This window comes from Taeniopygia guttata, chromosome 4A, assembly GCF_048771995.1.
Source record: "Taeniopygia guttata chromosome 4A, bTaeGut7.mat, whole genome shotgun sequence".
Classification (NCBI taxonomy): domain Eukaryota; kingdom Metazoa; phylum Chordata; class Aves; order Passeriformes; family Estrildidae; genus Taeniopygia; species Taeniopygia guttata.
In genome coordinates, this window is record NC_133029.1 from 108,567 (window position 1) to 125,482 (window position 16,916).

The 16,916-nt window shown below is 48.3% G+C and overlaps 1 protein-coding gene across 1 annotated transcript; it reads left to right on the forward strand.

Moving 5' to 3' along the window:
* The first annotated feature begins 7,664 nt into the window (after positions 1-7,664).
* On the forward strand, positions 7,665-16,916 carry CD40LG (CD40 ligand). The gene is made up of 6 exons (XM_002189453.7): positions 7,665-10,681; positions 12,470-12,607; positions 13,725-13,767; positions 14,068-14,124; positions 14,392-14,454; positions 16,336-16,916. Exons 1-6 carry the CDS (start codon positions 10,526-10,528, stop codon positions 16,725-16,727), a joined length of 849 nt encoding a protein of 282 aa, XP_002189489.2. The 5' UTR covers positions 7,665-10,525; the 3' UTR covers positions 16,728-16,916.

The following is a 16,916-nucleotide window of genomic DNA, read 5'->3' on the forward strand; positions in this document are numbered from 1 at the left end:
CTGCAGGGCGCCAAACAACTGTGTAACAGTGACTAATAAAAATGGCTGCCTGTCTCTATGAGGAAGGATGGGAATGGAGGGATTTCAGGGAAATAAGAACCTTCTCTATTGCTCCTCCTTGCCCGGGAGAAATGCTTTCTGTGGGTTTACAAACTTAGGGAGCACAAGAGCCAGATTTATACCCCTGTGCATATCCACCCCCTGGGCTTTCATACACACAGCTGCAGCAGGCACAGTCTGCTTTAAGACAGACTGAAAAGCCCAGGATTTCCTGGCCTGATTCTGCCTTATATGCTTATGAAGGCAGACAGAAGCTCCCTCAGATGCAGCAGAGCATCAGGAGCTGCAGCTGTGGAAGTCCTGCCTATGCCTCTGACTTGCATCTTTGATCTTAATGTAGGATGGCTTTTATGCCTTGTGTCTCCTGAGCTCCGGCTGGGCTGGAATTGTAATCCAGCCCTTGCTCCATGTGATGGTGCATACTGAGCATTGTGCAACCCCATCTCACATGCTCTAATGTTGTGCCAATCCAGGTGAGAGTTCCTGCCACCACTACACCCTTCAGGAACACAGAAATTCAGGAATTATGGATGGTCAGTTCTTCCTTGGCCTTAATCACATCCCAGAGCTGCAAATGCTGGGGTTTCGTACTCACCAAGGCTGCAATTGGACACATGTGTGAAACCCTCAAGGGCTTCTCATTAATTTTGTACATTAATATCCCCAAGACAGCTATGGAATTTCAAGAACATTTAATTTCCCATGCAGAGTTCTGGCCTTTTTCCTACCTGAGGCATAATTTTATGAAGGACTCACTGGCATGTGGCCACCCAGCAGGAGCCACCATGTTGCAAAGGGTTGTAGTGGTGATTGTTAGGGAAGAAATTTCCTCTTCATTCTGGGATGGAGCAGAAAGTTGCCCCATCCTATGAACACAGATTATCCACAGGCTATAAAGAGGACATGTCAGCGGAGGTTTCCAGGGAATATTGCTTCTCCTGTGCATGCAAGAAGGGTCCCAACCCTGTGGCATGCCCCACCCGTGTGAAGGGATTGTAAATTGTGCTTCTTCCCAAGTCTGGAGATATATATATCAGGGTTTTGGTAAATCTGATTAGAGCAAGGAGTGATTATCCAGTTCTTTTCTGTGTGATAGTGCCTTTGGCCATGATCAAAGAGAACCTGGAGAACCTGGTGTGGATATTAGTGGGGACAGTATTTGGCAGCTCCTGAAATGGGATCAAAGGACATAGTTTGTCTTAGAGATACTCGTCTGCTGTCAATCAGATCTGACCTTTCCATATAGTTCTTTCCAGGCACCTTGGTCTTCAGCTCTATTCTCCTGGGAGATGCCTGTCCTTCCTCACCACACAGGGTGGAAGTCTTGTTTTATATCTTCTCCATATGATCTCAAGTATGTGAAGGAAGGTGATGTGAGAGCTCTGGGTTTGTACAAAACTTATTCAGGATTATTTGAAAACTGGGGCTCATTCTCAGAGACCTGAATCATGCGCTTCTACCCTCTAGGACAAGCTCAGTGGATTTTCTGGCTATTGCAGACCAAGAGATCCTTTCTATCTAAAGTATTCTGAGGCTGCTGTAAGCGGCAGCCAGTGCTCAGAAAATGAACCTGATAAACATTGGAAGGAGATTGTGTAATTACCTGGTTTTGTGGTTCATGACAGTTTTGCATGGGTGGGCACTGTGGTGTGAACCTACTTTCAGTTCCATTGATTTTTTTGCCCTGCAAAAGTTAAAAAAAAACCCCAAAAATCACTCCAGAAGCTGCATGCTCTGCTGTTATGAAGGGAATTTGGAGTAAATTTGGCTTCCTGCACCAAATCCTGGCTGTGACTTAGATAGTCTCTCTGCATTGTGTGTCAGTGCAACAGAGCATCACAGCTGTGTGCTTGTGGCATCACTAAGACCCAGCATTGCACTACGTCATTAGTAGCCGAAGTGATTCAGCTCAATTATTGGAAAATTTGGATGAATTCCTGGGTAAGGAAGCAAGTAAGAGCAGTGATGTTCCTCAAAGTAGGAACTCAAGGGTAGCTCATGGCAAGGCTGAGATGTTGTGGTGGGTTGGCCTTGCTGCCAGATGCCCACACAGCCACTCAACAAGGGAGGAGAGGTAGATAAGATGATAAAATTTTGACATAAGGTCTTGGATATGACTGAAATTACCATCATGTCCAAAACAGATTCAGCTTGGGGGGGAAAAAGCAGCCTCACTTTGAGATGCAATACACTTTGAAATTATATTGCTCTGCAGATTAGAGCTGGCATAGTGATTATTTTCTATATAGGCTGGATCTATTTGGCTGATTATATCTCTGGTTCTTTACCCAGCAACAGAGATGCCTCATTTCACCAGTGCTGAAACTGAGACCAGGTGACTAATCTAAGATATCATAAGCAACCAGACACAGGCAGCAAGAGAAAGTGAATGTCCTGCCTTCCAGATCTCTCCGTCTATATGCCCAGATCCCAAAGGCAAACAGGATCCACATCCTGTCTGGCCCATGGCCTGCAAGGGGATGCAAGGAGGCTGGTGCTGAGGGAGCAGATTGGGATGTACTCTTTCTGTCCAACCACTGAACCCATTTTCCGGTATGGTTCCCCCCAGTTACTGTCATAGAGATGACAGCATAATACTTATGTGGGTAGATTTTCTCGTGGCTCAGCAAAATGGTGATTGTTGCATGTTCATCTTCCCCTCCCTGAACTCTGGGGAGAAATGGTCCTTTTTTCCCTGTCCTTAGGCTTAGTGCCAGTAGTGTTTTCCTTGAACAGAGTGTCTGGGGTTTTCCTTCAACTGTGTTTTACAGCAAGTGGCCATTCCAACACTCAAGCCTCTCTGACGGCATTACATCTGCGTAATACTTCCCTCCAGGTGTGCAGGGGATTTTAGGCCAAAGATTTTCCACTTTGAAATAAGGTTGCTTTTCTGCTAAAAGAGAATTAGAGCCTCTGGGGTTTGGTGACTCATTCAAGTGAGTGAGAGGAAATATGTCCAAGAGCTTGGGCTTATGAGGGAGCTGCTCTGGAAAGAAAACGTGTGTCCTGAAAAACATCCGTGTGTCCCCGGGCCAGGTCTCATCAGCCAAAGTAAAGGCATAGTTGTTCCAAGGGGGTGTGGTGATGTGCTGCTGGGGGCTCTGGATGAGCCTGGGCACCAGCAAAGAAGCTGAAATCCCGTGGCCCTGAAATTTGATGTGATCTGAACCCATAAGTAGCATGCACTCATGAGGCATATAGCCCTGTGTCTGATGTATTGTGCATGAGTTATGTTTGCAGGAGTCTTCTCCATGAGAAACTTGTTCCTCTGGTGTGACTTCATCCTGGGGGACCTGCATGTGCATAATCATCTCTGTTTTGGGGTTTTTTAGCCCCATCATCTCCTGAAACAGAGGGCTTGAACAAACCATATTTCTCTGTTTTTTCTACACAATTTTTTTTCACATCTTATGGGAAAGCTGTGGCAAGGATGAAGCAGCTGTCACATTCAGGAGTTTCCAGCCATCAGCCTGTCACAGCCTGAGTATGGTGGGAGAGAGGCTGGGCATGGGGATTCAAGAAAGGCTGGTGTTCTGTGGATGCTACCTGGATGCACCTCTGGCCCCTGTGGTAAATGTGGGATGAGCTGAGGTCTCTAAGCCTCTGTAAATAGAGAGTGAGCTCTGAGAAGCACCCTCTGTCTCCCTCTGGTAAGAGCCTCTGGTACCTAGAAATTGTAGCGACTTTGATCCCAGTATGGGCAGGATGAAGGAGCTGGGGCTGCAGCATCCTCCTGGAGATGCCCTGCTTGCATGTCAGAGACTTGCTGGCTGTGATCCACCCAGGCTGGAACAACCACAGTAGGGTACTGTGCTGCTCAGATGTCTGTACTCAGCCCCAGTCAGGAGTTCCTACAAAAGGGAGGATATCCACTTCTGTCTGGGGGTTGTCTATGCTCCTTTGGCCATCAGCAGAACCAGCTGAGCAAGGTCAGTGCTCAGCCCAAGCCCAGGCTTTGTACCTGCTCTGGTCACAGTGTCAGGGCTGCCAGGCTGGTTTGGGGCTGTCACTCACTCTTCCCCACTGTGGCTGTCAGTGTTTGGGCTGAGCACACACTGAGCCAAAACTGCTCCCATGGACTGTGGGGAAAGCCATTGTGAACCTTGACAAGACACTCACCAATCATGAGCTGCTGCTTCCTTGCAAAGGAAACCTGCACCTGAGGTCTCTTCAGACAGGAATTCCTGAAACATCTGTGCTTTATGGAAACTGGACTTCTTATTTTCTTTAAGCAGGTTTTGTCCCTGGCATGAGAAAAAAGAACTTTGCAGATTTACTTTGCTCTTTCTGCCACAAAGTCCTTCCTTTGCTCTGCAGCCTGAACTGTGGCTACATCCCTAAGCCACTGGGCAGGTGAGGCAACATGTTGCTTGACTGCAGGGTTTCTCTGGCATCTCCTGTGGCATCAAATTCCAGCATGGAAGACCCTTCAGTTTTAGCCACAAATTTCCAGATGGCTGTGAGAGGCAGAGATGGAGATGTGGATCGAGCAGGGAGTGGAGCTGGAGGAATCAGTAGATGGCAGAGTTGTTTTCTGCTCTCTGCTGTTCCTCTCACAAGTTCACAGGGATTTTATGGGGGATTTGTTACCAAGACGATGCCTCAGGGCTGTAGGTATTCAACAAGCTCAGGCTGGAGCTGGGCTGAGCATTCCCACTATCATGCCACAGCTGAGATAGGAGTGGAAGCATGTAGGGAAAGGGCTCCATGTGATGCCAACATGACCTGCTTAGAGCACCCTGGCTTACAGCTCTGGGGCAAAAGGGCTGTATGACACTAGTGCAGTGTCTATACTTGCGTGGAGGGCAGCACTGCTCTGCCTTTACATTGCTTTGCAAGAGATTCAAGATTGGTTTTGCTGCCTCTGACCATGCATGCAGTGTCTTGGTTGGGCTCCCAGACTGAGATGGCTGCATGTGAATTTCCACCTGAGCACAGCTTCCTGCTGCCCCTCGTACTGCCTTCTCCATGGGGTTGGTTAGTCCCAGGTAGGGGCTGGGGATTTTCTCCCCTAAGCTCTCAGGTCAGAGCAGTGTTCCTTGTCTGCCCTTCACACCTTTGGCTGCTCACCCTGCCTGGTTCATCTCCTGGCACTGAAAGCAGGGTCACTCTCTGTTGCTCACCTTGGGGCTGTGTGTGACCCTAACGGGATCCTAGTTATCCAGAGGTAGGAGCACAAGCCCCCCAAGGGGATCCAAAGATCAATGAGGAGAGAGGAGGAATGACAGCAAAGACTGAAAGGAGATGAGTGAAGAGCCACAGATGTGATTCCCGTAGTGGTGAAGAAAGCCCTGCGATGAGAGCCTTGTGGAACTTGATGTGTGAAAGGTTTGGGAAAAGATGAGTAATTTGCATTAATATTGCCTTGGTGGGGGAATTGGGGTGTAATGGAAAAGAAACATGCAAAAGATTGAACTAGTGGCTGCCAAATCTGCCTCAGGAGATTGCTCATGTCTTGGTAATTTCCAATCAGGATTCAGATGATTTGCTGCAGGATGTGTCACTGTGCAGCCCCAGTGGAATAAACAGGCACAGCCAGCCCAGGACTAAGCCATGGTGAAGGCTCACTGCAAACCTCCAGCTGTGGAGGGAGGGAAAGGAGAGAAAGGCTGAGTAGAACGACAACTGATTCAGGTTTTGTCTTACCCACCTCCCAGGACCTTGAGATCGCATCCCAGAACTGCACATGACATCTCCTCCTGGACTTTGGTCAAGAGATGTGAAGCTGTCCATGAGGCTCAATGCCTTGATCCACTGGCACGTCCCAGTTGGTGGCCAGAGACCCTTGTGGGATGGTGGGAGCTGAGGTGGCTCTGCTGTGGCAAAGCTGGGTAGTGGTAAGGTTTGTTTGTGGAGCCCAGCAAGTGCTGGGAGCCAGCTGCAGTTGCTGCTGGACTGGGCTAAGCACCACAGCAGGGAGAGGAACGGCAGCATCCTCTTTCTCCTCCCGAGGCTTTTGTTCTGTTTGTGTGCCCCACATGGATACTGAACAGGCAGTTCTGTCTTCACTCTTTGTCCCGATGGGACAGGCAGGGAGGAAGGAGAGATGCAAAGGTGATGCTAGGATCCTCCCCACCCACCCATCGCACTGCGCCGTGGGAGGCAGCGCTGGTACTGCCAGCCCTGCAGCTGCCCCGGGTTTTGCTTTCCCCCACTCCTCCCTTCTCCTTTCACAAAATGAAAACCAGAGCCTCGCCGGGGCGTTTACTGTGGTTTTGATGGGTGCAGGCCCCCGCACCCTGTGCAGGGAGAGCAGCTTTCAACACTTGGTGGAGAATGGGGGATGTTCTGCTCCCTTCCGCCGTGACTCAGGCAAGAGGGGCTTGTTTGGCACGGCTGGGGCTGTGGGCCTCCCCACACTGAGCTCTATTTTTAGGAAGTTGGGAGAAGTAGGTGCAGTCTTCACAGCAAGAAGTTTCTAGTGCCATTTGTGGTTTTGCAGCTACAGCAAAGCTCAGCATCAGCAGTTCTGAGGCCAGGTGCTCTCTGTGGCTCAGCATAGCAAAGCTGGCATTGTCACCCAGATATGGCATAAAAGCCACATGCCCTTTGGGGCCCTCCATCCTTTGTGGGGTCACTGGGGCTTGTTTCTTTGCTGTTCATTGCCCTCCACCCATCTCAGTTCCCTGGGGAAAAGGCTGGCAGGGGGGTGCAACCGTGGATTGTACAGAAGAGCAGGGAGGTGAGGGGATAAGGAGGGAAGGGGGCACAGGGGGCAGTGACCCTTAGAACAGGGTTGCTTAGAGGGACAACAGCACCCCAGTGCCAGCCCCTGTTGTTCTTTTTCTATTGTTCTTTGCTGCTCTGGATGGTGGCAGAGAAGATGGCTGGAGGGGCAGGTGTTCTCTCACATCTGCAGGGAAAATGCAGTGGAGATGACACTGTACATCTGATCTGACCTAACTGCTGGGACCACCTGTGTTCACATCTGCTGGAGCTTGGAACTTTTGCTTATCTCCACATGGTTTTCTCCATGGCTGAAGACCATGACAAGCAATGGGACTGCAGCCTGCCATTGCCACCATGGTGGCTATAACCAGCATATTCTGCTCTTTTCTTCCACAAGGGGATGTGACTTTCACAAGCATTGACATGTTTTTCTCTCCCTGAAACTGCTTCTTGCTGCTCTGGACTCCAAGAATTTTCTATTATTCGACTGAGGTAGATAGTGAACAGAAACCATAATGCAACCTTTCCTTTTCTGGGTGCTGGTGATGTTTCCTGCTCTGGCTATTTCTGTTCCCTCTTCCTCTCTGATGACAGGGTTGTCCTGGATACATGAGAGCTAAGAAGATACAGGAGAGTGAAAAATCTAAAGAAGTGAAAAATCAAGTGGCAGAAAAGTATTTATTTCCCTTCTGCCCCTAGCCCTGGGCTGAAGGGACTTAATTTAGGTTTCTCTCATAGATTCCTTTTTGCATCCCTCCCACAGCATTGCAGGCAAGCCCCTTTTTTGACTCAGAATAAAATCTTCTTTTCGAGTGTATTGTTCTTAGTACTGCACAACACCCAGCTTTTGTTAATCATAAGGAGCATGTGGGGCAAACATCACATTTTAAAAAGCTAGTCAAGAAACCACAGCATGCACCCAAAAAAACCCAAAAAATCACTCTCCTCTCAGCAGCTTTCACCTTGCTGCCTTCAGAGATGCTCCCAGACTTTGACAGATCACTGGGGCAGGCAACCGGATATTTTCTCAGTAAACAAAACTCAGAACCCTGAATACGGATGGAGACAATTTGCTGATCAGTGGAAATATCACAACTAGGGCAATAGGAATGCAAGCAGTGGATCACATTTTCCCATTGTCTCACCCAGGGGTTATCTGGCTGGAGGAACTGTACCAGTTTGAGTTCACAAGTGGGTGGGTACGGTTACATTCAGACAGTTTGGAGACGTGAAAGAAAACCTGGTTGGTTTCTTGGTGATGGGCTCATCACCAGGTGAAAATGTGACTTCATCTTCCCTGGAATTATCCCATGAAGGCAGACTGTTCCTTCTGGTGTTGGGTTCTCTCTTCCTTGCCCATCATCTCTCAAGTCCCACTTGCCCTAAGACTGTGTTCCCCACTTTGCTATGCTCCCCCATATTCCTACAGCAGCCAGGAAGTGCATCCCCCCCAATCCTACTATCCATGTGAGGTGGCAATAGAGCATGTCCCAAGGGGCCAATAACCCCACATATCCTGCAGCAGGGCCCTAGGTTGCCTGGCTCTGAACAGCAATGGTGCCGGAACAGCTCCTTGGGGGTCTGCCTGCCACTGGACTTGGTCAGCTCCCCATGTCTGATCCAACATTCCTGGCAGAGCAGCTGTGGAGGTCCAGGTTGAGCCATAGAAACTTCAGGACCAGGTGCTGCAGAGTGGACAGCTCGTGAGGGTTGTTCCCTGCCAGTTGCAGCAACAAGGGGTTGGATTGCTGGTATGGAGAAAGGGTTTCCTGAAGAGGAGCTGCTGCTACTGAACCTCTGCCAGGATCCCCACTGTCATATTTTCCGCCTGGTTTCTCCTATCAGGGTGCCGCCAAGGAGCAAATCAGTTTCCTGGTTTGCAGCACGGGTAGCCAGTGATGTTTTGTGCTGGGTACCTAAAACTGGAGCCTTTCCCATCCTTCTCACCAAACTTGCCAGCCCATCCAAGGCTCCAGCCTCCATCAAGAAGCATGCAATAGGACCAGCGACATGCTTGGGCTTTTCAACATTTCCTACAGGTTCTTCTCATTTCGGTGAAGCAGATGGCTCTACAGAAATGTTTTTGGAAAGACAGAAGGGGAGCTGACCCGGAGCTGGCAGCCTCTTCCCAAAGGATGAGCCCTACCCCTCACTGCAGAGGTGTGACAGTCCTGGCAAGCGGAAGGGTTACATGATTCCAAAGCACCAGCCAGGGACTCAGCCCCAAGGCATCCTCTGTCCTGTTACTCAGATGCTGCCCACAAAGACCCTGGAGCCATCGCACACTTGTGATTAGGATGTTATATTTAGGAGTACAGTGACCTGCTAAGTTCAAACCCTGATGATTCAGTTGTAGAGGTGTTTGTGCTTTGTTACCAGCATTTGCCTTTGCAGCTCACAGCACCTTAACCACACAGGGCAGGATGCGGGAGAGAAGGCAGATAGGACAAGCAGAGGCTGGACTCCATCCTGCAATGCTCAAAGCAGCCCCAAAATGCACTGTGTATCCTCCTCTCCTGGGGCTGCTGGCAAGTAGGACCTGTTCAGCTCCCCCCCCCCTCCCCCCTTCCTCGGCAGGATCCAACCTTGTATTGGCTGAGTGCACATGTGATAAGAACATCTCCTCTAGCATACCACTCAACACATTCTTGCATCCCCCCATCTCTGCATCTCAACAAACCCCCACATTTATTCTCTTTACATGGAGAAAATGAGGTCTGCTCCCTGTTGCAAGCAATGAGGACCCCCTGGTATTTACTTAGTAAATTATTTTAGCAGCGTTACATGTACTCATGAATGTTGGATTCCTGAAGAGCTGGGAGGCAGGACCTCACCTCCCTGCAGCCAGCTTGAGAGGGGTCAGGGTGTAGAGGAGACATGGGTTTCTCAAAGTTGCATGGCAGTGATGCTGGGAGGTCAGAAGCTGGCTGGAGTATCTGGCATTCCCAACAGCCTTTTTCATGCCTAGGTACATAGATACAGGTAACAGGGATAAGTGGGGCCGGGTATGAGATGGCTTGTACCCTTGGGTTCAGAGTGAGCACCTCACTAGAGTATCAAGAAAAATGCTTAAAACTTGTCTCTCCAAACTGATGGCCAAGCACCAAGCCCGAAGTCTCATTGTCTGGTGAGGAGCATGAAAGCTGTGCCCACACCAGGGTTACAGTGTCTGTACAGATGGTCCTTTCTCCTAGATCATCCAGCCTACCCAGGCAGAGACATCACCCAGGGGGAGTACAAGGGAAAGCAGAAACCAGCACAATGCACTTTCCTCAGCCTAGCATCTTCCAAGCAGAAATCATCCTGCTCTCAAAGGAAATTAAAAGGAAAAAGCTATCCTTCCCCTTTTGAGAAACAACCAAATTTCTGAGTGCTTCCCAGACCCTGGCAGCCCACAGAACTGCTCAGCAGTTCTGTACTTGTATTCAGTCTACATTATTTTTAAGACAACTTGCCACAAAACTTTCATCTCCAACAGTAAAAAAAAACCCATCAGGGAATATTTTTGAGTGATTCAAGGGCAGATATGAATATACAAAATAAGAACCTTTCTCTGTTTCTGGTAGGACAGTAGGAAAAGGTATGGAAGTGCAACAGAGAAGAAAGTCTAAGCAACTTTTTTGTTGCTGTTTGTTCTGGGAGATGGTAGTGAACAAACCTACCCACTACGAAGAGCTTTTCCAGGAAGTGTAGGTTGCTGTACCCTGTATCCCTTGAGCAGCAGGTGCTCGTACAACAGTTCTCATGCTGCTTGCAAGCAGAGAATTTGGAGGAGCCCCAGCAACGTGCACGAAGGATGAACGAACCCTATGGCCCTGAGGCACCCCGTCCCATCAGCAGCACATCTCCTGGCACCATGAAAATGTTCATGGGCTTCCTCACTGTGTTTACCATAGTGCAGACCATTGGGACCGTGCTCTTCTGTTTGTATCTTCACATGAAGATGGATAAGGTAAGCAGAGAGAGAAGTTTGTCCCTGATGGATTGCTGGCATGCTTTGACTTCAGGTCTGGTGAGATCTGCTCACCAAGAGGATGAGCATGGTGGAAGATGGTGCTGACCACTGGATGGAGGCAGCAGTATCATTTATCACACTCATGTTCTCATATCTGCTTTAATTTGCCACGAGACGTATGTGGGAGATCTGTTCCCCTTGCTAACAAAAAAGAGAATGACCAATCGCCAAGAGACATTTAGAATAAATCTGGCAGCTGATGGCTAGTCTGAGGACAAGAGGGTGGGGTTTAGACATGCAAATGGCTGTTTTAGGTTTGGTGGTGGTTTTTCTGATTTTGTAGCACTTATTAGCACTGTGATATTAACTGAGAAGATGAAAGGTCCAGAATTTTTTTTTTTTTTCATGTTTCAGTGATTTTATCAACATCTCACCTCAGGTGCTGTCTTTCAGTTTAGGGAAGAAAAGACTGGACCTTAGTACTTTTTCCATTTTTGAAGGTACACAGTAGCAGTGATCCTGTTCCATACTTGGGACAATATCTCTCAAAAAGTTAAAGTCCAGAATGCTGTTTTTGAGGTTTGTATGGCTGCAGCTGCACTGCATGATGCCTAAAACCACCATTCTAAAGCTACCTTCCTTCAAGCCAGAAATGACTGCCAGCTAAAGAAATATGTGCCTAAAACCCAGAATTTTTCTTACCTGATACAGTGATATGGTGGAGGTTACTGATTTTTACAAGTGTCATTTCAACTTAAATTGAAATTTAGATGTGTGGTTTCTGATCTACAGAGCAATGTTGAGCTAGAGGGGCTTTAATATCAGAGGGCTGGAAGAGGACTTCAGTGCATGGAGTTTGCAGGCTGTCATGAAGGAATGTGTAGAGTATCTGTGGCAGAGGGAAATGTGACTACAGACCGAGGATCAGAGGCAGCTGAAATGCAGTCACAGTTGGCAAAAAGATTTCAGTTGCCTTCAGTGCTTGTGGCAGGGCTTCGAATCTGATCCTCCATATCTTACTGCTACCTGTGCTGAGCTCTCTGCCCTGCTGTGTGTCCTCATATCCAGCTGCACTTTCTCTTTACCATTTAACTGGTATGTTAGGTTTTTACTAGGAAGAAAAAAAACAACAAAAAACCAAACAGGTGTAAATATAAAAATCAATATTTGGATGCATTTAATTATCTTCTTATTGGCTTTCTGATTTTTTGTTTTTTAATCTGAAGATCTTGGCACAGTTTAGCCCCAACCTACATGTTGTTTTGTTTTGCTGGCAATGCTTTTAGTCAATAAGTGAGCAGAAAAAATTAAAACCCCTCTGTGTGGACAGGGCAGTGAGGGGCTGGGTGAGCAACTCAGCTGCCTGCTGAAGCCATTGGGGAAAGACCTGCAACACCCGAGCCCCTGAGCCACCCATTGGGATTTCTGTGCCTTTAGGAAAAGTCAGAGATGGACATTTAAATGAATTATCAAGGTGATAGAAAATAGATCCTGAGCAATCCTTCTGACACCTAGATTTATCATTCATGGTGAGCTCCATGAGTTCAATTCCCAGTGGATGAGGGAATTGTTGGGTGTTGCTGTGTTGGGTGTTGCTGTGTTGGGTGTCTGGTGAGTGCTCTTCCTGCCCACAGTTTGTCTGCCCACCTCATCCCAGTGCTGAACATCTGATCCTGAGCTTCCCTGGATTTATTGCTAGTAGGAATGCAGCATGGCTCTGCTGCCAGTTGTTGCAGGTTTCCTACTAACATCCTGCTGGCCCTCCCTTCTCTCCTATGTTGGCAGATGGAAGAGGTGTTGAGCTTAAATGAAGATTACATCTTCCTGAAGAAAGTACAGAAATGTCAGACAGTAGAAGGTCAGAAGTCGACATTATTGGACTGTGAAAAGATTATAAAGGGCTTCGAGGACATACAGTGCAAGGTATATGCTGTTGAGTGGATAAAGACCCCACTGAAGAAGGAGAGGGGCACCCAGTCACACATAGAGCTTCACCCCAAGCTTTTTTAAAACCATAGGTGCCCTTTAGTTTCGGGCTGTGTAGCACATGCTTTTTTCGATACTGTATTCTTCTTACACTATATTGATATTATTGAAAAATCTCATTGATTTTTTCCTAAAATGTTCTTGATCAGAGCACATCCAGCTGCAACATGCCGTGGTGTGTTTGGGGATTGTGGTGGGCAGGATGGAGCTACAGCCACCTTGGCACTACTCCCTGATTCCAGTCTGAAAAGAACTTATTTTCTGCTTTCTGGCACCTTGCTCCAGTCCTGTGCTAGGTGGCTGCGAGGATGCTTGTGGCCACCTGCCACTGGGAACACATTTCTGTCCACTTTGCCCAGGTATCAATGACAGTCCAAGGTTTGGGCAAGGAAATAGCTTCTGGCAACCAGTGAGGAGGAGCACGATCACATTTGGATGCAGAAGAGTCAGTTTGCATTGCAATGTGCATTGCAATGTGGTGCTCTCATCCTGCTCATCCCTGAATTCACTGCTTAGGAGTGGCTGTGCTGGCCAGAGTAGACAGGAGAGGAACATTTCTTCCTCATTGTCACTGCCTGATGACAACAAATACCTCAGCTAAAAGTGCCTCAGCTAAATCTTCAGGTTTGCAACAGTACCCAACAGACCACCAAAAATTATGTCTGAGGTAGGCTGTGCTCAGCAGTCCCGAAAACCCCAACTGCAGGGCAGGGATGTACATTGGCAGCACTTGCATCATGGCTCTTCTACAGGAAAAGGAGATTTTTCTTGTTTGTTTATCTTATTGTTTTCAATAAACTTTACCCATCATTTTAATAACACCTAAAACCATAAAACCTATAAATCCCCTGCTGCAAACAGCCCATTGTCATGTGTGAAGCTGGAAAAGGTACAAGAGGGGCTCTCTGGCTTCAGGTATCCTCTGTCATGAGCTAACAGGGCTGTTGGAGCCAAATATCACCAATTCCAGCAATGACCAGAGCATCTTTTATATATAAATTTTCAAAATCACTGATTTTGAAGAAAAACCCATATATTTTTTCTGTTGTAACAGGACAGACCCCCCAAGGAGCAGCCCAAGTTTGAAATGCAGAGAGGTGAGTTTCCTGGTGTAACCAGTGCACTCATGGCTTGCTGGAGCAGGAGGAGTTCCTTGGCCTGGGAAGGGGTTTCCTTCAACAGCCCATGAGTTTCTCAGGGCATGGTGTGGAGGCAGAGGACAGGTTGGGGTTTGAAGCATCCCCATGGATGTAGGACCGAGCTCAGTGTGGGCTGGTAAAGGGGGACACTGGGCATGGCTATCTTCCCAGGGCAGGCAGTTCTGGGTTCCAGAATAGATGGTCTGAAGTTGTTGAAATTGAGCCCGAAATTAAATTTGCGGCCTTTTTACATCACAGGTCCTGAGCACCATGAGCATCCCCGTTTGATGCACAAGAATGAGACATCTGTGGCAGGTGAGGTTTGGGCACATCCAGGTCCTGTTCCAATGGCGGGCAAGGTGGCATCATCTCCACAGGCTTCATCCATCAGAGGCTTCCCCTCAGAGGCACCTGCAGGTCTTTGCTGAGTGGAGTCCTGTCTCATTCTGGGCTGGGAGTGGAATCTGGAGATGTAGAAAATCTTGGCCTGTAGAGAGACATTAAGGGTGGCAGGTGCTGCAGTCCCTGCAGAGGAGCCCTGGGGAAACAGGCATCAATAACACTGGCCTTTCTAAATTGCAGCAGAGAAGAGGGAGCCAATTGCAGTTCACCTGGCAGGTCAGCAGAGCAACAAGGCAGGCTCAGGTAAGACAGACTCACTGGGTCCTACCTCATCCAGGGAGCCAGAGGGACACAGCAGTGTGCATTCCCAGTCCTGCCCTGCGGCTCTCTAAGGGCAGGGAAAGGGACAGAACAATACCAGCACAAAACTGTGTCCCCAAACAACAGCAAATCTCCCAGTGGTCACATCGCCACGTGCACCTGTGCCATGTGGGGTTCACACATCCCAACTGTCCTCAGTAGCCCTATGTGTGCCCATCCTAGAAATGCACCACAAGGGCTTAATCTTTACAGTGTTTTTTATAAGTGGAAAATGTCTTAATGTTGTATTTAAGGAAAACAACTTCCCACTTCTTTTGTTCTTAAAATAGATATTTTTGCTCTCCTGGCCATCTCTTGCTAAGGTGGCTGCTGCAGGAGGGTTCTGCTTGCATTTGCGTCTGCTGATCTAATACTCTTCTCACCCATAGTGGTCCTGGTAGTAAGATGGGCTGGCTGAGGGCTTTACCGTTGCAGCATAGGGCTCCAAACTGGTTTAGTCAAAGTGCAATTATTCACAGCCATGGCCACATCAGGTTTCAGAGAAACACCTGAGTCCTTTTGCATTTGTGCATCCCACTGTATTGACTGTGGTTGCTCTTACCTTAACTGAGGGACTTCCCACAACAGCAAGGATTACCAAAGTGAGTATGAGCTTGCAAGGTCAGTCACTCCATCTGGCAAGGATTTCACAATCTAAGCACTTCTGATTTAATTCTGGAGTAACTGACAGTAATCGGCAACTGCTCTTTCCATCTCTGACACAGCATTTCAACCAGTGCTCAGTCTACCTGTGGAAAGCTTAGTGTTAGATAAGATCAGAGAAGTAAGAAACTCACTGAATTTTAAAACGCTGCTCAAACACTTATTGAGCCTATAAAGCAGGGTCCAGAGAGCAGCAGTTGCGTGGAGTTCAACTCTGTGTGGGGAAATGTCCCTATGGGAGGCTTGGTCAGGGCCCATGGGCTGTGTGGGTCCTCCAGGACTACCCATGGCACACTGTCTCTGGGCTGGGGCAGTCAAACTCATTATTCCCCTTGGAGCCAAGTTGCTCCCCCTGGCTGCTCTTCCAGGTGTCTCTGTAGGCTGGGGAAGGCAGATGTCCAAATTCCAGAGGTTGTAGCTGAGCTCAGCCCCTACAGCCATGGCTTCCATGTCTCTGTATAGGCTTATCTGCACAAACCACATGAGCTACTCTGATGACATCAAAAGTGTCCCAAAACCCATGGCATCACCTGATCTGTGTGGGCCATGGTCCTGGCAATGGGAAGGAGCACTAACTGTGCTAAGCCCTTACTTAGGTAGGGATAGCAACTGTGCAAAAATGTTAATTTTTGTACTTCCTTGGTAAAGTCTCGCCATCACCAGAGGCTGAGAGGAAGGACTCTGGAGAAAAGGCAGCCCCCAGCTGGAAAAACTGGGATGGGAGGCTCTGAAGAGCAGAGTTGCAGCATATTTTGGTAGTGCTCTGAGGGCTTGAAGGTTGTCCCACTGAAGTCCATGAAGGAAGCAAATGGAAGTGACACAGTGTTTGGTCTGCTGCAGTAAACACAGGCAATCCTCTTCCCTAAGCATTTCCGCTTGGCTGGAAGAAGGAAGCTAAATGTACCTCCACTCACATATCCAGTCAAGGCTGACAAAGCCAGTGATCAGCAACATGGGTTAAATCTGCTCCAGCCTTGGGGAAGGGTACCTGCTCCCCTGGGCTGGGGGATGGTGTCCTGGACTGGGTACCCCACTAACTGCACCCCATGCACCCAAAGACAGACGCTTTGATACCAGATGTCTGTGGGTGTCCCCTCAAATCAGCCTGCCAAAGTGGAAATGTCCTTCTCTGAGCTCACCTGCTATGCTCTCTCCCTACAGTGCTGGAGTGGAGGGAGACCATGTATGGCCCCACAAACAGCTTGATATCCAACAAGGAGGGGAAACTGAAGGTGGAGGAAGCAGGGCTCTACTACATCTACTCCCAAGTCAGCTTCTGCACCCCGGAAGTGTCTTTGGCACCCTTCACCCTCTATATTTATTTACATATCCCCAAGGAAGAGGACCGGCTCTTGCTGAAAGGACAAAAGACACAGAGCTCTTTGAAGACACGTGAAGAAGGACACTTGAAGACCCTCTGTGAACTCCAGTCCATCCGTGTGGGAGGTGTCTTCAACCTCCGGGAAGATGACATGGTCTTTGTCAATGTGACAGACTCCACAAAAGTGAGGTACAGCCACGGCAACACCTACTTTGGCATCTTCAAGCTGTAGTGAGGAAAGGGCTGTCCTGAGCTGGGAATCCAGCCCAACTTTCTTGAGCAAAGTGCCTTTCCCTTTTTCCCTTATTTATGTTCCTCTGCCTCTCTGTTTTTCTCAGTTTTTAATTTGTATATTTTGTTATTTATTAATGAGGGCCAAAGGGCCCTGAGAACACAAATAGAACAAAGTTTGAAACTGTTA